At 38.9% G+C, this 24,170-nt stretch overlaps 1 protein-coding gene across 3 annotated transcripts in view; it reads right to left on the reverse strand.

Moving 5' to 3' along the window:
* The window catches only part of RGS7 (regulator of G protein signaling 7), a 503,370-nt gene that overhangs the window by 168,403 nt on the left and 310,797 nt on the right, over positions 1 to 24,170 (reverse strand). For all 3 annotated transcript variants that reach the window (XM_044267012.1, XM_044267013.1, XM_044267014.1), the window contains one exon: positions 5,468 to 5,518. In XM_044267012.1, coding sequence (XP_044122947.1) covers positions 5,468 to 5,518 — 51 coding nt within the window. The remainder of the gene's footprint in view (positions 1 to 5,467; positions 5,519 to 24,170) is intronic.

Consider the following 24,170-nt stretch of genomic DNA (forward strand, 5'->3'; position numbering starts at 1 on the left):
AAGTGAAGTTTTTAACAATTAAATAATCATCAACAGCAACCAATCACACACAAAAACCAGAGACCTGCATTCAGCATTAAAAATTAGGGAAGGGGGGTGCCTGGTGGTTCAGTGGGTTAAGCCTCTGCCTTCAGCTCGGGTCATGATCCCAGGGTCCTGGGATCAAGCCCTGCATCGGGCTCTCTGCTCAGAAGGAGCCTGCTTCCCCCCCCCCCCCCCCGCCGCCGCCTGCCTCTTTGCCTACTTGTGATCTCTCTTTCTGTCAAATAAACAAATAAAATCTTTAAAAAAAATTTAGGGAAGGATGCCAAAACACATGCCCCCAAAGTCTAACACTATACTATCTTTTGGACCAGATTGCAAAACCATCCTAGGAAAGCACCACGGTACTAGGTTGAGAAGACTTTGGAAGATGACTGTGGTGGGAAGGTCCGAACACAGAAGAGAAGGAAGCACATGACTCTGGAGGCTGTTCATTGGAGGCACCGAACAGCGGAGTCTCTCCACCACTGCCGAGCACACAGCACGGAGGTCTGGCGTGGCCCCAGCGTGCAGGCAGCTGGAAACTGACAAAGCAGACTGCAGCGTGCGAGTGTGGCGCATGGAAAGGGCCCATCACCGTCAGAGACAGTGAGGCACCACGAAGGCACCACGAAGAGGTCCTGGGGCTGGGATCGCTCCCCGCTCCTCTCCTTCTCACTATACTCCGTCTAACTAAGAACTAGAGCTAACCTGATAATGCAAACTAGTACCACCAGCCCTGCAGCTCCTGCTGCGAAGAAGGGGAACTACGGCACTGAGTCATCGAAGACAACACAACCACCCTGCCAACAGGCAAACATCCCTCCTGTGAGGAGTTCTTCATGTTTGAGAAGAGGGGGGAAAACAATTTGTAAAACAAACCCACGGACATTTCTAAGACACAAAATGGCATGAAGCAAACGTAACGACAGTCTCTTCCACGTACGATTAAACCAGTGAAAGTGAAGGACACTGCTGTAATGAAAGAAGGGATGAGAGATGACTCACGGGACAACGGGCTGTGACGAGAAGGGGCGTGCCAAAGGGCAGGTGGAAGTACAGAACCAGAGAGAATGAAGAAAGCTCGAAATGCGAAAGACTTACTCTCCACGACCAGCAATAAAGAGCTGACCAACCAGTGGAGGAAAAAAAAATGAATGCTATAATGTGCAAAGTGGACAAGTTTACCCAGAGGGAGAAGGCAGGGAAAACACTAAGACAAGCACAAAAAAGAAGAAAGTGATGAATGATAATTAGCTGTAAGACAGAATAAAACATCCTAGTAAATGCTGTTTCAGTAAATGCTGTTTCAAACGAATAAACCAGAATAAATAAACAGGAGAGTGATTAGACATAATAACAAAAACAAATGTTAAGACCAACTATACTTATTAATGTTTTTGAGCAATTATTGTGTAATAAGTATAGTAATGAATACTTGATTACTTTTTTTTTTAGCAGTAGCTGCTTTATACACATTAATTCTTTAATTTTCAGGAAAGCACTAAGTAGTGGGCATCATTATTATATGCATGTTAGATATGAAGAAATGAAATCAAAGTAATAGAATAAGAAAAATTTTTTTCAACTTAAGTAAACCTGAATCAACAGAGTTAATGATCTACCAGATCATACAGATAATAGGAACCAACCAACCAACAACCCCCTAGCAATTGTGTACTTATGTTTTGAATTTCAAAGATAGGGAAGACATCACAGAAATCTAGGCAGGGGAAAAAACACACACATGCATATAGATATATACATATATATGAAAATTATATATATATATATAAATTTTACATATATATGAAAAATTAGTTTTCAGATTTTGCCATAGTGAATGCATGAAAGCAATGAGTTAATATCCACAGCATTTTAAAGAAAAAAGTTTATCTCACCTACATTGTATCTAGTTAAGCTGTCAACACACACACAGGCAACAGAAGTTAATGTCAGATACACAGGGGCTCGGGAATTGAGCAAATACATCCAATCCCAAGAAACTGCTGGAAGAAGTATTCCAGCCTCACGGTAAATTAGTTAAAAATACTAACAAAAATAATATTTGGTAAAGTAGTGCCATAGAAAACTAGCATACATAAATCAATAATATTCATACGTACAAATAACCAGTTAGTAGATATAAGTAAAGAAAAGAACCTACATATATTAGTAACACAAAGTAAAATAACTAGGAACATACTTAATAGGAAACATGCAAAACCTATATGGAGAAACTTTAAAACACTCCTGAAAGAAACCAAAAAGCAACCTTGAACAAATGAAAAGACACAGGATATTCTCGGATAGAAGAGGGATGTCTGTAACTGGTCTGGGAAGACAGCAGGAGCAGGCTTAAGAGGGGACAAATCCGGTTCTATTTTGGTGATGCTCAGACTGGCCCCATATGCACATATGCAGATAGAGTAGCTAGGAACACCAGGAGAGCTCAGCATGAAAGCTACGAATCTGCCAAGTCCCCCACATGTGCCACTGAGCACCAGTGTGTATATGGAGAAAAGAAAAGTACCTCGGACAGAAACTTGGACATTCCAACATTGATAGATTAGCTAGGAGCAGAGACCTGGCGCAGAAGACCATGTGGGTCTTGACAAGGAACAAAAGCCATGAGTATGACACCCTAGAAGCCAAAGATAAGTCAATCAGGGAGGGAATTTCTTCCCGTGTTCCCAGTGCCTAGCCCACAGTAAGAATTCAGAAAATATGTATTAAATGAATAAAGGTATGAAGAAATCAATGAAGAAATAAGCTTCTAGAAAAAATACGGTAAAAATGGATCCAAGAGGTAGATGAAAACAAAACTTTCGGATGAACCCTGCATGTGTACTACAGTGATATGAATGTACATGAACATAACAAAATAATCCTAAATTCTAATTAAAGGTCTAGATATAGCTTTATTTTAAAAGAATGATAGAACATGACAATTTGGGGCTCCTGGGTGGCTCAGTGGGTTAAAGCCTCTGCCTTTGGCTCAGGTCATGATCCCAGGGTGCTGGGATTCAGCCCCACATCTCTGCTCAGCAGGGAGCCTGCTTTCTCCTCTCTCTCTGCCTGCCTCTCTGCCTACTTGTGATCTCTCTGTCCAATAAATAAATAAAATCTTAAAAAAAAAAGAACATGACAATTTGTCTAATAGTACCAAAATCTCTAGTAAAACATTCAGCCAGATGTGCACTGAAATACTATGATAGAACTGGAAAGGTATTAACTATTCATTAACACAATATTGAACACTAAGTGTACAAATAATGTGGACCCATTGGTCTTACAAAGACCCTGAAGACCATGTCACTTTCTCCCCATTTTCCCAGATGGACCATCAGAACCTGTTCCTATCCCCAGACATTGGTGTCTTCTTCCAACTTGTCACAAAATTGTCTTTTAACAAATGACTGACATCTGGAACTTCCCATGACCCCGAGAGGTCTTCAAGCAAACACTTGACAACCACACAGAAGCCTGGCATGAGGCTTATTTCATTCTTTTTCATTTTAAAAATTTCAGAAAATGTATATGGTTGAAATGAAGCCTCCTACTCTAAGAACTATCTGGTCTCTCTTTATGAGCAGTTCCAAAATGCTATGACCAATTTCATACACACAGTCATCAGTTACTTTCACGATCTCAGTTATGTTCCTGACCGTATTTCATCAGAATCATGCAGCCAGACATGCATTTCTGTGTGCAAATCTGTTATATCATTAGAATAGTCATCAAAGCTTCCCACTTTCCTCAAACTCTAGCTTCTTACTCTGCAGAGGTTGAGCTAGCTCATTCAAACCAACCCACCAACCTACCAGGAGTCTTTCAGCCAGTTATAAATATGAATAAAGAACATGTACATTCTTTCCTGAGTATGATCCATTTTACCGTTCCATATACCTCCTAACAAAGCTTTACAACCTCCTTAAACTGCTGAGTGAGCAAAAAAAAAATCAGTTTTTCATACAAGTTATAGCTAAAACAGTATCTCGGGTGCAAATTATAAACGATGCTTCTAATTAGCTTATCATGGACCTTTTCCCTGCTTCCCAGATATCACTAAAGAACACTGCAGGTCTTAACTCACAAGAAATACTCTTGAATACACTTCACCCTCTGAGCAAGAGAATTTTTGGTAAAATAGTAGTTTCTTGGTTGTCCATGACTCTGACAATTGGTTTTCTTTCTTTCTTTCCTTTACTTTAAAAAAAAAAAAAAAAGCATCGGAGGCTTTTGTCTGGTGCTCCAGTATGTAAAGTGAGCCTGAGCTGAGACTAGAATGTAAGTCTTGTAAGACTGTGACTCTGGGCCCCAGGAATCATCTCCTCTTTTCACTTAGTAACAAATATGATGAGGGCAACAGGTGCTTCATCTTGACTTGGTTTAATCCTTTTTAACCTGCTGGGAGAGGTATTCTAAGCGCTCATGTACAAATGAGCAGGGGGTAGGCAAAGGCATTTATGTGTCAAATTATAGCTACACTTTGAGATAACGTGGCTTTATAAAGTTAGCTCAGAATGAAGAAAAATAAAACCTCTGCCATTCCGTGTTATTTCTCAACCATTCTAAGGTGGTAATCACCAGGGGCAAGAACGAAACCCATGCTGAAGTCTTTTCTAGTTGAAGCGATGGTTTGTTGTGTATAGTGGTTGGTGTATTGTCACTGTTCACTACTATGTCATTCTTGGTCACTGTAATACCAATTTTCATAAGCTTTTTGTTTGTTTCCCTCACATCTTCTCTAAACAAAATACATCTCATTTTCACTTGAGGGATGTAAGTTGTTTTTTCATGTGAAAGCTTTTATGTGACATTTTAAAAAAGTCATTAAATGCCTTCCATGTGTAGGAATTTGTTCTAGGCAATGTACAAGGGGGGCTAGTAGAAACTGTTTCCAAACTCTGGAAATTAGCTTAGCGAAGCAGAGCAGACCTAATGTTCACAGTGAATGGCTCCATGACTTACATAAGAGCATTAAAAAAAATCATGAAGGCATGATCGAAGGAATAAAAATCACAAATAACATTGTTTTCAAACCTCATGCAAAAACAGAGTTAGGGAAAATTATAAATTAATGAGCTTTACCTTTATGTGTTTTATAAAGGGAAATCTCATTACTTTATAATCACTGGCTATATATTATATCTATAATTATTTATGAACACATACATCATTTACCCAGTCTATAGTTGTCAATCACCTGAATCAAATGTTATGAAATGGAACATTAAATATGGGAAAAATTGTTAAAACCTACTAAGTAAATTTCAGCCACATTTTGTTGACTACCATAACATTTGTATAAATACAAAAAGCATACTTTAAATATAACTGTCATCTTTAAGATTTGCTTGCTTGCCATATCAGCCCTAAGAAAAACGTATTTCTTAAAACCACAAAGAAAATAATTCTATCAATGGGAAAATGATTTATTTACCTGGATCTTCTATAGTTAAGTTCTTTATTAACCACTGAACAATGTCTGACCCTAGAAAAAGAAAAAAGAAAAACACAAATACTTGTGAACATTTGTTTATACATGTTAACTTTAAGAACGCTCAACTTTTGGCACTCATATTAGTAGGAAAGTTTGTTTTACGTTTTTGCATATATCTTTTTTTTTTTTTTAAATCAAAGTACAGTTGACACACGAGGCTACCCCAGTTTCAGGTGTACAATACAGTGACTCAGCAAGTCTGCGTGTCATGGACGTGGCTCCACCTGTCCCCATCTGACACTATGATAATTCCCCTGGCTACATTCCCCCCGTATACTGTTCTTCCCCATGACTTATTAATGGTGTAACCAGAAGTCTGTCTCTTCCACTCCCCTTCGGCCATTCTGCCATCCCCTCCTCTGCTCTCTCCTCTGGCAATAATCACCAGCTGGTTCTCTGGATGTGTATCTCTGAGTCTGTTTCTGCTTTGTTTTAGGATTCCACATATTAGTGAAATCCTACAGCATTTGTCTTCCTTTGTCGGACTTACGTCACTTCGTGTAATACCCCCGTGGAGGTCCATCCATGTTGCAAATGTGAAGAGGCGCCCAGGTGTAAACTAGTAAACTATTTAACATGAAATATTTAAACACGAAGGTTTAATATGCCGGTAATGAACAAAACGATTCATTCATCTGTTCACTGGATGATTGCTTATTGAGTGTCCACTATGTGTGATGCGGAGTTCTTAGCATGGGACAACGTATACTTTGTAAGATGGTCCTTTTATCTACTCTCAAGCCAAACCAGACTTTTTCTTAGCTTTTGAAAACTCCTCTGTGTTTCAAGTCTCCATGTCTTTACAGGACTATTCTCTTTGACCGAAACGTCTTACCACTGTTTTCAAGACACTCAAGATTCATTTACACAATAGAACTTTCCTTGACCCTCATTTCTGTCCACTGAGTTTAAGCAACCTCCATTGAAAGTGAAATGTTATCTGTGTAGTCCTGTATGATGGCACAGATAACACAATGTTGCAACTGTTTATCTGAATAAAGTCCTTGAGTACCAAGTAAGGCGTCATATTCATCTTTCTGCATTTGGAAAAAAGCAAGTGTTTGATAATGTGTGATGAAAAAAAATGAGCAAATATAGGTTTTCACTTCATACAGAATACGTGAAGCAGGGTCTGCGGAAAATATAATGTTTGAGCTAGATTTGGATATATGAAAAATACAAAATGTAGTTACTGAAGGCCCATGTCAAAGTTAAAAGGGGGCCAGTAGGCAGCAAGAGCGACTGCATTCTTTCTTTACACCCATGCGGGGAATAACAGGAACGTGACACTAATAAGAGCGTTCACAGTGTGTTCAGCACATCTTGAAAGAAACTAAGAAAGAACTAAGATTTTTTCCTATAAATCGGGCAGAGAAGGGGAGACGTGGAACGTTCTGCTGTGTTTTGTTTTAAACAGAAGAACGACCTTATCAAAACAAGTTCAAGGAATTCGATTGGCAAGGCATGTGGGAGTGCCTTGGGCCGGTCAGAGAGAAAGCAGGGAAGCCAACATTTCCACTGGTTGAGATCCATGATTGAAAGGAAAATTACTGAACCAGTTCCATGTACAAGTGAATTAAAGCAAGATGGGAGTCTCGTTTCAGGACTGTGTGACTAATTAGGCATGGGGGTGGCCGGTGGGAGACGAGGAGGAGAACTCAAGGTTTCCAGGGCAGGATGCAGCGTGGATGGAAAGAGCGGTGAAAATATGAGCACAATGGGAGACTCATGAAGAGGACTTGGTTTACCCAAAATATTCCTCTCTACTTAAATTTGGTTTTCAGCATCATTCATTTCAACAAAAAACAGCCAAAAATACATATGAAAATAGTTGTGCATGTATAGTAAGCCTCATCAGGACTGCATGAATGAAATTTTGTGTGACCTGAAATTCCACTCCCACCTCTCAGAACCTGGCTTCCGTCGTACCTGAGACGCAGCCCATGACTGACATTCACAGCGGCTACATAATTCTTGCTGCTTCCTGCAGAAAAGTTCAAAACTATCTCAGAATAAACTTGGGGCACCTGGCGGCTGTGTCAGTAGAGCACGCAACTATTGATCTTGGGGTGGTGAGTCTGAACCGCATGTTGAGTGTAAAGATTACTTTTAAAAATCTTTAAAAATAAAAATAAAAAAATCAGATGTGTGTGCATTTTTTAAATGACTTCATGTGTTGAATCACTTGGATTCTTTTACAACGGTTACTTTTACAAATGCCATTGATTTCAACCCATGTACGAAGATGGAGTCACCTCGATCCTAAAGCAGCTCTAAGGGAAGGCAAGGAGGGAGACCGCTCACAAGAACACAGATATTTCTCAGTGTTCTGTTCAGCCTTATAACCTAACTTATCTTGAGCCATTGTCATCCCTATAAAAAATAGGAGGGGACTCAGTTTTTCAACTAGGTACGTATAGATACTTGACCTCTGCAGAATTCCAGGTACCCAAATCTCACACACTATTTTCAGGTACCTTGCTCATTTTCCATATTTGAGCATCGACTTGGGGAACATATGTGAGCAGCCGCTGGAAATTTTCCATTCTTTTGAAGAGAGCCAAACACTGGTTCCAAGACTATAATTTTCTCTTAGTGTGAAAAATGATTTAAAAATGCTTTTAGGGAAAGTTTTTTTTTTTAAGGTTTCTTCTTTTTTTTTCTGAGCAGAAAGAAATACAAAGAAGCTTAATTTGAAACTACATTTAACTCAGGAAACAGGAAACTTTCTTTCCTAGCCTAGATTTGAGCACTTCTGTTATGGTCATGTTCTTAGGGCAGCTCTGAAAGAGATGACTGGACCACTGGCAATATCACTTAGGAGATGTTCTTAGAGCAGTTTTATTGTTGTGTGTCACCCCAGTATCCTTATGGTTTTAAGTTAGAACATTATGAATGACTTTATGGTTAAATATATACCCAAATCCACCATATTTGCCTGTTGTGCATGCATGATAGCAAGACCTTAACTCTCAGAGAGAGAAAAATATCCAGCATATTCCATCCAGCATCTGGATGGAACCAGAACACTGAAAGAAAAATGTGGTATCACAGGCACCTTGAGAATGACAATTCAAATTTAAAAGGGGTGCCTTACAGACAGGAGGGGTGTTGGAAAGAAAGGCACATTTCCAGCAACATCCCAGCCTTTGTCTAACGAACAGATGAACAGATTTGTGTAAATGTACACATCCAGAGTATTTTAGACTTCTATCCATCTTTTTTTCTGAGGGCTTCGCAGTAAAATAGAGAATTTTTTGTTGTCTTTTTTGTTTTTTGGTGTTCTTTCTTTTCTTTAAAAAATGGCAATTGGGGAACCTGGGTGGCTCAATGGATTAAAGCCTCTGCCTTCGGCTCAGGTCATGATCCCAGGGTCCTGAAATCGAGCCCCGCATCGGGCTCTCTGCTAACCAGGGAGCCTGCTTCCTCCCCTCTCTGCCTGCCTCTCTGCCTACTTGTGATCTCTGTCTGTCAAATAAATAAACAAAATCTTTTAAAAAATGGCAAAAGGGCTCTTGAATAGCTACAATATGAAGTTTGTTGAGAAATGCAATAATATCTTAAACCCCAAGAAATAAAAGAAACACCTGTATGACTACAGCTATTGGGAACTTGAGCCTTGAGCAGTATCTACACTCTTGCTTTGAATTCTTAGAGGTTACTCTTGTAGCTCTCACAGTTACAAAATCACATGCTCCCTCTCCTTAGCAGAAGCAGCAGAGGTTTTATTATGGCGCAATCCCAGGAATCTGATTTGAACAATGAAAACCAGCAAAACAAACAGGCAAGGGAGCTCCTGGCTGTGCTCATCGCTGCCCACATGCTGCACTGTTTCTGACTTCGATGATTTGCTGACGCTGTTCCGTCCCCATCCCTTTTCCTTCAGCCGCTTCCAACTCAGTCCATACAGTTCAGGTCGCACATTGGCGACTCCAGGAAGCTCCTCACCCCACCCCGCCCGCAGGAGGCGGTCGTTCGTCTTTGGATCCAAGCACCCAGCCCAGTGTCTGACGTGTAAAAGCAGATTAGTAAGACGCTAAAGAAATGTATGAATTGATAACAAGGTTCCCTCTCCAGACCATTCTTGAAAAAACTTTACAAAAAGATGGTATCCATCATGCAAAGGCTATTTGGCCGGCATAAAATGTCCATCGCTCATAACCCCCTTTCGCGGTGTTAATTTTCCCATGTCAATGCTTTCCCTTTACCACTCCACCCGTGATGAAAGCAAAGCAGTGAACGACGTCTAGACCTCAGTATTATTTCTCACCGAAACCTGAGTGCAAAAGGGCGCCCCCTCTCTGCTGTGCTGCCAAGAGACGCGGCTGAGCCAGACCCCGTCCTGAGCCCGCATCAGTCCCCCGGCAGCCCTGCTCCTACGGATGAGGACGCACCCTCAGCTCCACGGGTCGGCCACAGCCAACCGCACCCTCAACTGCAGGTTCACAAACGGGAAAATACTGTGAAACTTTTCTACCTATGATATCGGAAGACTTTGTAAGCCACCAGAATGGTTATACTTTTGGTGTCTATCCTTTACAAAATAATCTCTTTTTGTAAGTTCTGCTAAAGCCATTTGTGAAAACTTTAGCTCTTAATCAGCAGAAGAGGCTGAAATATTCCTGAGGCAAAGGCACTGACCTTTTGAATATTTCTCTTTCAGGATAATATATAGGCATTTTTTCTTTCTTTCTTTTTTTTTTCTTTTTTTGCTTGAGGCAGAGCTCCTGGGTTTTTTTTCCGAGCAGATCTTTAATTCAGATCATGACAATTTATCTGGATTTTTAAACTTTTTTTTTAAGATTTTATTTATTTATTTGACAGACAGATCACAAGTAGGCAGAGAGGCAGCCAGAGAGAGAGAGAGGAGGAAGCAGGCTCCCCGCTAAGCAGAGAGCCCGATGCGGGGCTCGATCCCAGGACAGTGGGATCATGACCTGAGCAGAAGGCAGAGGCTTTAACCCACTGAGCCACCCAGGCGCCCCCTGGATTTTTAAACGTTGTTGTGTAAGTTCCATAAGCAATAAAAAGATTTCTTCAGACACAAAGCAAGGATTCTGGGGCCCCTTCAAAGCCTAACAAGCTGAAAGGAAAGGCAGCAGAAATGGCAAACAGCAAAGATGACAATAATCCACAGACACAAGGACATCGAGATGATCCTAAGGACTGCCGCCCACCCTCTCCCAGAATCAAGATGATTACTGACCAAACAGGGCAGATTTTTTCCAAAGGGTGCTCTGAGCAACATCCCCGGTCTTGTGTATGAGATGGGGCGGGGACCGGTGGGAAACGCTGTGGAATTAGGCCAAGGAAGGGAGAAGTGGTTCCTTGATGTGGCCTTTATTGAGATAAAGAACATTGTGAAAACTCAAGAGAAGGATGAGCTTGCAATGTTTCCTCAGAACGGAGGATAGGGGATCCTTCTGAAGAACATTTTTAAAATTTTATATTTTTTTCATTTCACAATTCTTTAGACTCACAAAAGATGCAATAAGTAATAAAAGTGTTAAGTGTGCAAATATAAATTTTGCATTAGGTAATACACTAGAACTTACCAACCATAAATGAGTGATTGATTGATTAATCAATTAATTAAGCTGCTAGGCATAAAGAAGAGATTTGAGACCATTCTTGTTCTGAGAACATAAACCCCTTAAAAGTAGACAGAGGCCATGTCTAGCTGTTAATGGGGTCTCTGAGGGACATATGAGATGGAGAAAACACGTACTGATTGATAAAACTTTCTGTTAGTGCAGTCTCAGCTGCCACAGGAAGTCGGAATAAATTGACATTTCCTGAGTTTTTCCTGCAGAATAGGGCATTTCGCACACATTTCCATGAAAAATCTCTACTTCAGATTTCAATAGTAAATTTTCAGAAATGCAACAAATAAAAATGCCAGAACCAAAATAGGAATGAACCCTCCAAAATACATATCCAAATACGCCTCTCTCCTAATGGAAGTTTGCAAAGATCTTCTTGGCACGTGGATGGAGTCTGAGGACTTGCATGGCATACAAGGTCCTTCCTGGCTCGCCTCCTTTCAGCCTCAGATCCCACCCTTCCCCCTCCTGGATTTTATAACTTGAAGAGAATCAACCTGAACTTCTTTAACCCTACGTAGCCTGATGCTTAATACTCTGGACTTTAATAGACACTGTATATTCCAGTTGGAACAGCTTCCTCCACTCAAGACAATATCATATCCACTTCCTATGTTGAATACATAGTATCTACACCACTAGGTTGTAAAATCCTCAAGGACTTGAGCACGGTACCCAATAGAGTCTCAAGAACTACAAGTCAGGATATGAACTGCATTTCTCAAAGACCGAACTCGAAATATAGTGCTCCTTAACACTTTGTAATCTTCCTGTATCTTGAGCTAGTTATTGAGATTCCTTAGCTATCATGGCTACTGAAACAAGCTTTATACTTTCAATGCTATAAAACTAAGAGTCACTTGGTATCTTTGGATGAAGAATGTCTTGTAAAATAATCAAACTTCTAATAAACTACAGTTAAAATAAAAAATGTAAATTTTGAATAGTACCTTTTAAACTAGAAAGCTTCCATTTTGAAAAATAAGAATAGTTCTATATAGATAAATAGATGTGTCCTGTTGTCAATGATATTTATACTTAAACACTTCTACTTTGCCACATTTGGTCAATGAAGTTAATACATTCAGAGTTGAAAAGTAATTACACTGAGGCTCACACTACATTTTGGCAATTTCATATTTAATTTTATTTTTTCAATCATTTTACTGCTTCAACATTTGCTCTTTTTCTAATTTATTGGAATTACTTACATTGTTTTATATATATATTTTTCATCCCATTCATATCTGCATTGATCAGGACGTTTTGTATACTTTAAAAATTCTATTCCTCATGCTAGTGTATTTCCTTGTACACACCGATTTTAAAATCGAGCAAGCAAAAGCATGATGCATCATTAAACTTTTTAAGAATAGAATTACGTTCTAGAGAAGTTTAAGGTTCACATGATATTGAACAGAAAGTGCAGAAATTTCCCATACACCTCCTGCTCTCGCACAGGCATAGCCCTTCCTAGGATCAATGCCCCAGCCCTACATTTGTTACATTTGATGAACCTGCATCGACCCTTCATTATCATCCAGAGTCCCCAGTTTATATAACACTCGCTCTCAGTGTTCCACATTCTGTGGGTTTAGATAAATTTATAACGGCACATATCCACCACACTGTATCATACCGAATAGCTTTACCACCCTGAAAATCCTCCTCACCGCACAGTCTCTGCTAACCTCCATCAACTACTGATCTCTTAATTGTCTCTCGGGTTTTGCACTTTTCAGAATGCTATATAGTTGGAATCATGCAATATGTAGACTTTACAGATTGACTTCTACAGTTAGTAATATGCATTTGAATTTCTTTCATGTCTTTTCATGGCTTGATAGCTCATTTCTTTCCTAGCACTGAATATTATTACATTGCTTGAGGGTGCCAAGAAACACAATGGGGAAAAGATAATCTCTTCCATGCTTGGAAAACTAGAGAGTCACATGCAAAAGAATGAAGTTAGACCCCTGTATTATACCATACATGAATATCAACTCAAAATGGTTTAAAGATTTGAATATATGACCTGAAACCATAAAAATCTTTTTAGAAAACATAGGGAAAAGCTTCCTCGACATTAGCCTTGGCAATAATTTTCTGTGTGTGATACCAAAAGCTCAGGCAATGAAAGCAAAAATAAGTAAGTGGAAATAGATCAAAATGAAAACCATCTGAACAGCAAAGGAAAGAATGAACAAAATGAACACATAATCTATTTCCTGGGAGAAAATATTTACAAACTATATATCTCATCATAAGGGGTTAATATCCAAAATATATAAGACTCATTCATCTCAACAGAAAAAAAAAGTTAACAACTTAACTAAATTATGAGCAAATAACCAGAACAGATAATTTTTGAAAGAAGACATACAGATGGTCAGCAAGCATTATGAAAAGGCTCTTGCTGAGAATGGGCTCTCTGCTCAACAGGAAGTCTGCATTTCCCTCTCCTTCTGTGCACTTGTTCTCTCTCTCTCTCTCAAATAAATAAAATCTTTAAAAAATAAGAAAAGTTTCTCAGTCGTCAGAGAAATGCAAATCAGAACCACAATGAGATTATCACCTCACAACTGTTAGGATGGCTGTTATAAAATGAATAAATAAAATAGAACAAGGATGTGGAGAAAAGGGAACCCTTCTACACTGCCGATGGGAATGTAAGCTGGTACAGACAATAGGGAAAACAGCATGGAGATTCCTCAAAAAATTAAAAATAAAACTAACATATGATCCAGCAATCCTTTGTCTGGTTATACACCCAGAGGAAATAAAATCAGTGCTGCAAAGAGAGATTTTCCTTCCCACGTTCACTGCAGCATCACTCACAAGAAGCAAACCACGGAAACAACCCAAGTGTCTACTAATAGAAGAATAAAGAAGAGGTATGATAGGATAGTATTCAGCCTTTAAACAAACAAAAAAAAAAAAAAGAAAGAAAGAAAAAAGGAAAGAAGGAAAGAAAGAAAAAAGAAAATAGAAGGAAATCCTGCTATTTGCAAGACACAGAAGAACATTATGATAAGTGAAATAAGCCAAACCTAAAGATACGAATAGTGCACGACCTCGCTTACACGTGCAAGCTAAAAAAGTTGGACGCAGAAAAGCAGAGAACAGAATGGTAGCTGCTAGGGACCGGAGGCTGGGAGGTGTGAGAATGGAAACAAATTGACCAAAGGGCACGAAGTTTCAGTTATACACTACAGATACATTCTGGAGAGCTAGTATATAGCATGGCGACTATAGTTAATAGTTCTGTTTTGTATACCTGAAATTTGCTACAAGAGTATATCTGAAGTGTTCTCACAACATAGAATTCACCATATGAGGGGACAGATATGTTAACTAGCGTGATTGTAATAATCATTTCATAATGTATATACATATCAAAAGATCACATTGGGGGTGCCTGGGTAGCTCAGTGGGTTAAGCTTCTGCCTTCGGCTCAGGTCATGATCTCAGGGTCCTGGGATCGAGCCCCACCTCGGGCTCTCTGCTTGGCGGGGAGCCTGCTTCCCCCCTCTCTCTGCCTGCTGCTCTGCCTACTTGTGATCTCTCTCTCTCTGTCAAATAAATAAATAAAATCTTAAAAAAAAAAGATCACACTGTACACCTTAAATATATACAATTTTTGTTTCACCTCAATAAAGCTTAAGTGGAAGAGTAAATACAAGAACAGGGAAGAGAACTCCCTAATCTTCTCTCTGTCAGGTGAGGACAGAACAAGTGGGCAGTCGGTAGTCTGGAAGACGGCTCTTACCAGAACCCAACCAGGTTGGCACCCTGATCTTGGACTTCCAGTCTCTGGAACTATGAAAAATAAATTTCTGCTGCTATAAGCTACCCAGTTTATGGTGACTAAGCCTGAGCTACCTAAGATGAAGGACAAGCTCCAGGTTTGGCAACTATGACTAAAGTTGCTAAAAGTATCTATGAGCAGATTTTGTGGGGATGTAAGTTTACAATTCCTTTGAGTAAATACAATGGAATGCAATTGCGTGATTGTAGGGTATGTGCATGTTTAGTTTTGTAAGAAATCACCAATCCATTTTCCAAAGTGGCTGTACCATGTTGCATGGTATACAAATGGTATTTTTTCTCTCTCTGTTTCTGCCTCTCTCTCAGAGTTAAGGTCTTGCTGTCATACATGCACAGTAGGTGAGTATGGGGGATTTGGGTAGATACACCATTGCACTAGCAATGAATGTGACCTCCTATTGTTCCGTATCCTCGCCAGCATTTGGTATTATCACTGCTCTGGATTTTGGCTGTTCTAGTGGGTGTATAGTGGTATCTTGCTTTAATTTACATTTTTTGATGGATTATGATGTGGAATAGCATTTCACATGCTTATTTGCCATTTGTATATCTTCCTTGGTGAATTATCTGTTAAGGTGTTTGGCTCATTTTTTAATCAGGCTGTTTAAGGTTTAAGAGTTCTTTGTAATTTTGGGTAACAGTCAGATGTTTTTCTTCTAGGCTTTATCAGATGTTTTTCTTCTAGGCTATGTCTTATCTTCTCATTCTTTTGATACTGTCTTTAACAGAAGTCTTTAATTTTAATAATGTCCAGCTTATCAATAATATCTTCAATGGATCATGGCTTTAGTGTTGTATCTCAAAAGTCCTTGCCATATCAAAGGTCACCTAGGTTTTCTCCTGTGTATCTTCTAGAACTTTTATAGTTTTGCATTTTGCTTTTAAGTTCTGTGATCTATTTTGAGTTAACTTTTCTGAAGGGTAAAAGGTCTGTGTCTAGTTATTATTATTATTATTTTTGCTATTATTATCATTTTAGCAGGTGGATATCCAGTTGTCCTAGCACTATTGCTAAGGACTATCTGTCTCATCATACTGCCTTTGCTCCTTTGGCAAGAATCAGCTGACTACACTTACATGGATCTGTTTCTGGGACCTCCGTTCTGTTCCACTGATATATTTGTCTATTCCTTCACCAATACCACACTGCCTTGGTTACTATACCTTTATAGTAAGTCTGGAAGTCAGTTGTCCAAATCTGTTCTCCTCTTTCAAAGTTATGTCAGCTACTTTGGATCTTCCACCTCTCCATGTACATTTTAGAATCAATTTGTTCATAACCATGAACTAACTCATTGGGGTTCTGATTGGGATTCCACTGAATCTATAGATCCAGTTGGGAAGAACTGATACCCCAGCAATACTGAATCTTCCTACCCATGAATGGGGAATCTCCTTTCATTTATTTAGTTCTTTTTTGATTTCTTCCATCAAGTATTAGTTTTCCTCATACGGATATTCTACACACACTGTTTAGATTTATACCTAAGTTTTTCTTAACTAAGCTTCTAATTTCTAGGTATTTATAGATTCACACAGTTTTAAGAAGTAATACAGAGAGATCTCATGTATCCTTTCCACAACTTCCACCAAAAGATAACATATTGCAAAACTATATTACAATACCACAACCAGGATTGTGACACTGATACAGAGAAGATACAGAACATCTCCATCCCTACAAGTGTCCCTTGCCATGCTCTTTTATAGTCGCACTCAATTGCTATTAACCCCCAGCAACCACGAACCTATTCGCTCTTTCTGCAAAGTTGTTATTTTAAGAGTATTTTTGAATGGAATCATACAGTACATAATTTTTCGATGGTGATTTTTTCACTTACTCAGCATGTCACTGGAGATTTGCCCAAGTTGTTGCAAATACCAACAGTTCATTCCTTTTTATTGCTGAGTATTAACACTGTGGTATGAGTGGACCAGTTTATTTAATCATCCACCTGTAGAAGGGCATATTTGTCAGTTTGGGGTATTATGGATAAAGATGCAGAAGCTATACACATTTCTGGGCAGACTTTTGTGTAAATCTTTTTATTTCTCTGGGATAAACACCTGCAACTGCAGGTTTTTTTTTTCTTTTTGTAAAGAAATGGCCAAACAATTTTCCATAGTGTCTACTTTCCACAGCTGTTCTGACAGTGGCAATAGCTCACTGTCATTTTAATTTGCATCTTCTTGGCAGCTAATGATGCCGGCATGTTTTCATATGCTCATTTGATGTAGGTATATCATTTTTGGTCGAAATGTCTCTTTCATGTCTTGGTTTATTTTCTAATTGGATTGGTTGGTTTCCTGAACTGTTGATTTTTCAGAGTTCTTTACGTATTCTAGATATTAGAATCTTGGAGATACAGCTTGCAAATATCTGCTTTCATTCTGTTGTTTGTCTTTTTATTATTTTTTAATTTTTTGAAGGATTTCCTTATTTATTTTAGAGAGGGGGGGGCAGAGGGAGAGAATCCTGAAACAGATACCCTGCTGAGCAGAGAACCTTCCACAGGGCTCCATCCTCTGCCCATGAAACCGAGTTGGACGCTTAACCAACAAAGCCACCCAGGTGCCTCTCTTCTCACCCTTTTAACAAGGTCTTCAGCAGAACAAAGTTATTCAATTTTTATGAGATCCAATTTATCAAGTTTTCTTTTATACATAATGTTTTCAGTGTCAAATCTAAGAACTCTTTGCCACTAGAGACCCCAAAATTTCTTATTTCACTTACTAAATGTTTGTTTCAATTTTTATATATTAAGTCCATGATTTATTTTGTGTTCATGCTTGCATAAACGTTGCATAAGACTTAGGTTGAGGTTCTTCTTTTTTTTTTAAGATTTTATTTATTTACTTGACAGATCACAAGTAGGCAGAGAGGCAGGCAGAGAGAGAGGGAGAAGCAGGCTCCCCGCTGAGCAGAGAGCCCAATGTGGGGCTCGATCCCAGGACCCTGAGATCATGACCTGAGCCAAAAGCAGAGACTTAACCCACTGAGCCACCCAGGCGCCCCCCCCTTTTTTAATTGGCTTCTGAATGTCTAATTGTTTCATCACCAGTATTTAAAAGTAGATCTTTCTTCAATTAAATTGCTTTTCTACCTCTGTCAAAAATCCATTGGGCTTATTGGTGTGGGTCTGTTTGTAGGTTCTCTAGTCTCTCTCATTGATCTTTAGGTTTCCCTCCACAAATACCAAACAGTACTGATTATTATAGTTATATGATAAGTCTGGATTATATAATATAAATACGTAATAAAGTTCTCTCACATTATTCTTTTTCAAAAGTGTTCTAGTTATTCTACTTCCTTTGCTCTCCATATAAATTTTAGAATCCTCTTGCCTATATCTACAAAATAATCTTTTTAGGATTTTGATAGAAATTGCACTAAACTTTTATATCCATTTGAGGAGAACTGATATCTTTACAAGGTTCTGTCTTCAAATCTATGAACCTAGTATATCTCTCCATGTATTTATATCTTCTATATTTCTTCTTTCAGTATTTTACAGTTTCAGAATACAAGTCCTGTACATATTTTATTAGATTCATAAGTAAGTATTTAATTTCTGAGTGCTTGTAAATGGTATTATATTTTTAATTCCAGCATCTACATAGTCTTTGTTAACATACAGAAATACAACTGACTTTTACATATTTATGGTATATCCTACAAACCTGTTCGATTCAATTTTTGGCTACAGGAGTTTTTTGTAAATTCCTTGGGATATTCTATGTAGAAAATTATATTATTTGCAAAATAGGGAAGTTTTTTAAAAGCAATTTAATCTATTTATTTAACAGAGAGAAAGAGAGAGAGAGAGAGCATGCACAAGCAGGGGGAACAGCTGGCAGAACAGGCAGAGGGAGAAGCAAGCTTCCCGCCAAGCGAGGAGCCTGATGTAGGACTCGATCCCAGGACCCTAGGATCCTGACCTGAGCTGAAGGCAGCCATTTAACTGACTGTGCTACCCAGGCATCCTGGTTTTTTCTTTTTTTATTATTTCCCTTTCTGATGTGTATGTTTTTTATTTCACTTTCTTGTCTTATTGTCCTGTTTAGAACTTAGAGCATTAGGTTGTAAATCCTTGCCTTATTCCTAATCTTCTGGGTACAGTATTCAGACTTTACCATTATGAAAAATGTAAGCTGTACTTTTGTTTTGTAAATGCTCTTTATCGAGGTCAGGTGAGGGAGTTCTTTCTCTCTTCTACTCCCACTTTTAATTTTTTGCTATAAATGAGTGTTGACATTTGTCTAAAAACCTTACTGTATTGATTGATATAATTTTGTGATTTTTAAGCCTATTTTAATGGTGGATTACATTGATTAATTTTTGCATATTTAACCAATCTGCATGATTGAAATAAACCCAGTGGTCATTGTCTGTAATTATTTTTATACATTGCTAAAATTTTGCTAAGAATTACATCTATATTCATGAAATATTTGTCTGTAGGGTTCTTTTTGTATTTTATTTTCTTTTTATGGTTTTGGCATCAAGGTGATACTATCATCTTCCTAAGATTAATGGGGAGGGTTTCCACCTCTTCAGTCTTCTGGAAGAGATTACATAAAATCAACATTAATTCTTTCTTAAAATATTTGGTAGAATTGCCCAGTGAAGAATATGGACCTGCAGATTTCCTTTTTAGAAATTTTTAAATTGTGAATTAAATTTTCTTAATAGTTTTCAGGCTACTCAAAATATCTGTTTCATGTTGACTGAGTTATGATAGTTTGTGTTTTTTTAAGGAATTGATTCATTCTGTGTAAGTTTTCAAATTATATGTGCAGAGTACTTTGTATTCTTTAAACATTTTTTTAAAAATTTTATTTCATTTTTTTTCAATGTTACTAAAGTTCCAAGTTTTTTTCAATGTTCCATTGTTTATGCACCATACCCAGTGCTCCATGCAATAGGTGTCCTCCTCAATATCCACCACCAGGGTCACCCAACCCTACCCTTCTCCCCTCCAAAGCCCTCAATTTGTTTCTCAAGTCCACAGTCTCTCACGGTTTGTCTTTTAACCTTTTGATGTCTGCAGGGTTTGTACTAATTTCCTGGTTCATTCCTGAAAATAGTAATTTGTGTCTTCTCTCTTTTTTCTTTTACTACAGATTTGTTGAAGTAATCTTTAAACAAACAAACAAAAAACACAGCTCTTTGTTTCATTGATTTCCTTAATTTTTTTTCTGTATCCAATTTCATTGATTTATGCACTTATCCTCATTTCCTTCCTTCTACTTGCTTCGGGTTCACTTTACTCTCCTTTTTCTAGATTCTTGAGTGGAGAGTACAAATTACCAATCTGAAACATTTCTTCTTTTATAATGTATATATTTAGGTTATAAATTTCTTTCTCAGTGCTTCATTAGCAATGTCCCACAAATTTTAGCATGTTGTATTTTCATTTTCTTTTGGTTCAATGTATTTTTTAAATTTTCCTTGAGATGTTCGTGTTGATACATTGATTATGCAGAACATGTTTCATTTGAAACTATTCATCAATTTTCCTTTTAGCTTTCTATTTTTGATTTCTCATTTGATTCTATTATGGTTGGAGAATAGACTTTGCATAACTTCTATGCTTTTAAGATTATTCTGCTATGTTATACTGCCCACAACTTGGTCTGTTTTGGTAAATGTTTCATATGAGCCTGGTGAAAGTCTGTGCTTTGCTGTTGTTCATTGGAATATCCTATAAATGCCAACTATATCAAGTTGACTGATAGTGTTGTTCACGCTATCTACTTTTTTACACGTGGATAAGATTGGATAAGAAAATCCAAGGAGGATATTCTTCCTGCTTGTTCTATCAATTACTGTTAAAAAAGTGCCAAAGCTTTCAGTTGTCATAGTGGAGTTGTTTAATTTTTCATTCAGTTCTATCCATTTTGTCTCACTTATCTTAAACACTCATGTTTGATTAAACTCTTTATTCAATACCCCTCTTTACCTCTGTACTTTTCCTTGTGGTTAAGTCTGTTTTGTGAAATTATTATACTTACTCCAGGTTTCTTCACTTAAACACTGCATGATATCTTTCTCTTACTTCTAATTTTCAACCTGCCTGTATTATTACCTTTTTGGGGTCTCCCTCCCACTCTTGGACCTGCTTCAAAGCAAAGCTTTTAAGAATCTACTCACTTGATCTTTAAAGAAAATTCATTTAGCACTCCTCTAGGCAACATGAAAATAAGATAAGAAAAACATTATTTCTATTCAGAAGAGGTCTACTTCTTAGTAAGAGGAAATAAAGGAGTAGGAAGTTGGACCATTCTGACCCGAAGCCTTTATTCCAATTCAGAGCTGGAAACCCTGAAGAAGTCATATAACTTGTAGAGCTCTAATAGACATTTACAGTCTCTACCTTTCTTATTGGTACTAATTCATTTATTTGTTCATGCATACATACTATGTAATAATGGGAACACTGACACCCTGGAAAGAAAAGGTAAAATGAATATGATGGTAAACTCACAAAGAGCTAACCGAACGGTAATTGAGGCAAGGGAACTGATGGTACGTCACAATGTGGCAAAAGTTGTGGTGGATCTAAGAACAGCCCTCTGCAGAGCAAGTACACGGGGTCAAGTACACGGCGTCCCTAACATGGATTGAGAGAGAAGGAGGAGAGGAAATACCATGGTTGGCTCCCATCCCATTCTTTATGGAGCTGTTCCAATCTTGCTCTGCTGGTTCAAATTTCTCTATGAAGTTGCTCAAAAATGAAAGCAAAATATGGAAGTTTAAGGTAACTAAAGTGTATATTCCTATTTTTACTAAGATATAATTTATACACACTGATGTTAAGTATAAAATCCGGTAAATTCTGTCAAATGTACAAACCAGCTCAATTAAGTACAGGACATTAGCCTCATCATACGAACTTAAATACCCATATGGTTGCTCCCAGTCAAGACGGCCCCATGCACTGGCAGAGAAAACCAGGATTCTCATTTCTAGCACCATATTCCCCAAACTTTACAAAACAAAGTGTCACGGTATGTACTTGCTTGTGTCTGGCTTCTTTTTGCTCAATAAACAATTTCTGATAGTCATTGTATTATTGTATGCACCAGTGCTCCTTCTAAGTGCTGAGCTGTTTCCGTTGTATGAATATATTACAGTTTGTTCATAGACCTTCATGCTATTTCTGGTTTGTGGTCATTGTAAATAAAACTGCAGTAAACATTCATCTGCCTGTCTTAATGGGGACATACGTTTTCATTTTCTGTTCTTTTTCTTTATTTCTGTGAATACCTTCCATCAGCTTTTGACAAAACACAGAACATCGTATTTCTGAGCCCTAAAAAAATTTTCATTCCCAAAGGTGGGAATGAAAATGCCAGTAGTATGAGTGGGTCAAAAAAATCTCAGTCTGATACTCAAGTGGCCTGAATGATAATGTCCCATTGCCTCTCACTTCTATTAAAATATGGAGCTTAACAAATATTAACTCCATCAATTTACTGCCTTCAGGATGAATATGTCTGTTTTTAATACTCCCCTCTCTTCTTGTCTCCCCTTTTTTTTGAGGAATAGGTTCCTACTTTCCCGTCCAAGGCAAACCCTTCCTTGTCTTCTTATTTTCCATCTCCCCAAGAACTTTACTGTACTTTGCCCTCAAGTCTTTTCCATATTTAAAAAAAACAAAACTTCAAAGACCACAGTACGGCCCTCACACTCCAGCAAGTGAGAAGATATTGCACAAACAATTCTACAATTAAATATATAACAAAAGTGACAAATATTGTGAATGCAAAGTAAAAGGAACAAGGAAAGATGAAAACAAAGGATCCCGATTTACTTTGCAAGCTTGGGAGGCTTCTCTGAGCACCTGGATAGAAAGTGTTGCACTATGCCGAGGGGGTGGGGGGGGGCGTAGATTACAGCTAAGGAAGGCCCGGAACAGAGAGGGCAGAATCAGAATGAAAGTCCAAGGGATGCAATGTAGGCAGGAAGTGAAACAAAACCCTTCATTGAGTTGGAAAGAAAAAGTACGACCAGAAAGTGAAGGTATTTTAAAAAGTGGAAATAGGTATGTGGATGCCTCAACTTCTCCTCTGCACTGGGAAGCGTAACAGTTACTGGAGGCAGCTGTGGGTAACACTTGGAATTTGAAGAAAGACGTGAAGAACGGAAAGCGCCTGTACGAGAAGACAAGCAGGAGAGGCTGCTCGTGCGGCAGCAGAGCAGGGTCTGCTGAGACGCTTGGCCGCGGGGGGCGGAGCACGGGATCCGGGCTCTGGACGCCTCCCAACCCCCTCATCACAACCCCATCATTCTCCCCTCTGCATCCCCCCGCCAACTGCCATCACTCCCTATCACCTCCCACCGTGCCCACCGCCATCACTCCCTACCACCCTCCCCCCGCCAACCCTCCCATACCTCCCCCATCACCCCACCCTGCCAACCCCCTGTCAATCTCCATCACCCCAACCTGCCACCCTTCCCATTACTCCATCACCCCCAACCCTGCCAACCCTGCATCGTTCCCCCTCCCCCACCCCCCATTACTCCCCCCAACCCAGACACACACACACACACACACACACACACACACACACACACAGCTCTCAGTTGTGCAGGCACAAATGCTCAGAGGCAGCAGGGGGTTTTCAAGGTGTAAGTGGCACAAGGACAAGCCCTGGAAGTCATTCACTGGTTGAGGCTCCGAGGGAAACTGCTATAAGAGGAAACTCAAAAATTTTGAAGTGATAATAAAGTTAGGAAAATTCTGTCGTTCTTCCGGGCCCACAGCAAACACACAGATATGTGATGTACAGGCAAATGTCAACCTTCACTGTGCACACTGGCGAAGAATACGGCGTCCTTCAGGAAAGACCGAGTTTCTGTTAAGGCCAGGGATCTACGAGACTTTTCTATAAAGGGACGGAACTTGAAAGCAAGAGTCAGTAACTGACATAAAACCCTAGTTTGTCTCCTCTTGAATGACAGAAAGTTTTACCGAGGCCAGCACGGTGTGCGTGGATCAGCCTGTTAACATCATGTTCTGACTCAGTGAATCTAGGTTGGGCCTGAGACTCTGCATTTCTATCAAGTTCCCAGGTGGGGTTCTGCTGCAGCCCTTGAACAGCAAGGGTCTGGACCACCGGAGGAGTGTCAGTCGGTGCTGAGAGATGTAATGGCGTTTCCATGTTGGAGCATCTAGGAAGAGAAGGTGCCAGACTTCAGAGGAAGA

This window comes from Neovison vison, chromosome 10, assembly GCF_020171115.1.
Source record: "Neovison vison isolate M4711 chromosome 10, ASM_NN_V1, whole genome shotgun sequence".
Lineage (NCBI taxonomy): Eukaryota > Metazoa > Chordata > Mammalia > Carnivora > Mustelidae > Neogale > Neogale vison.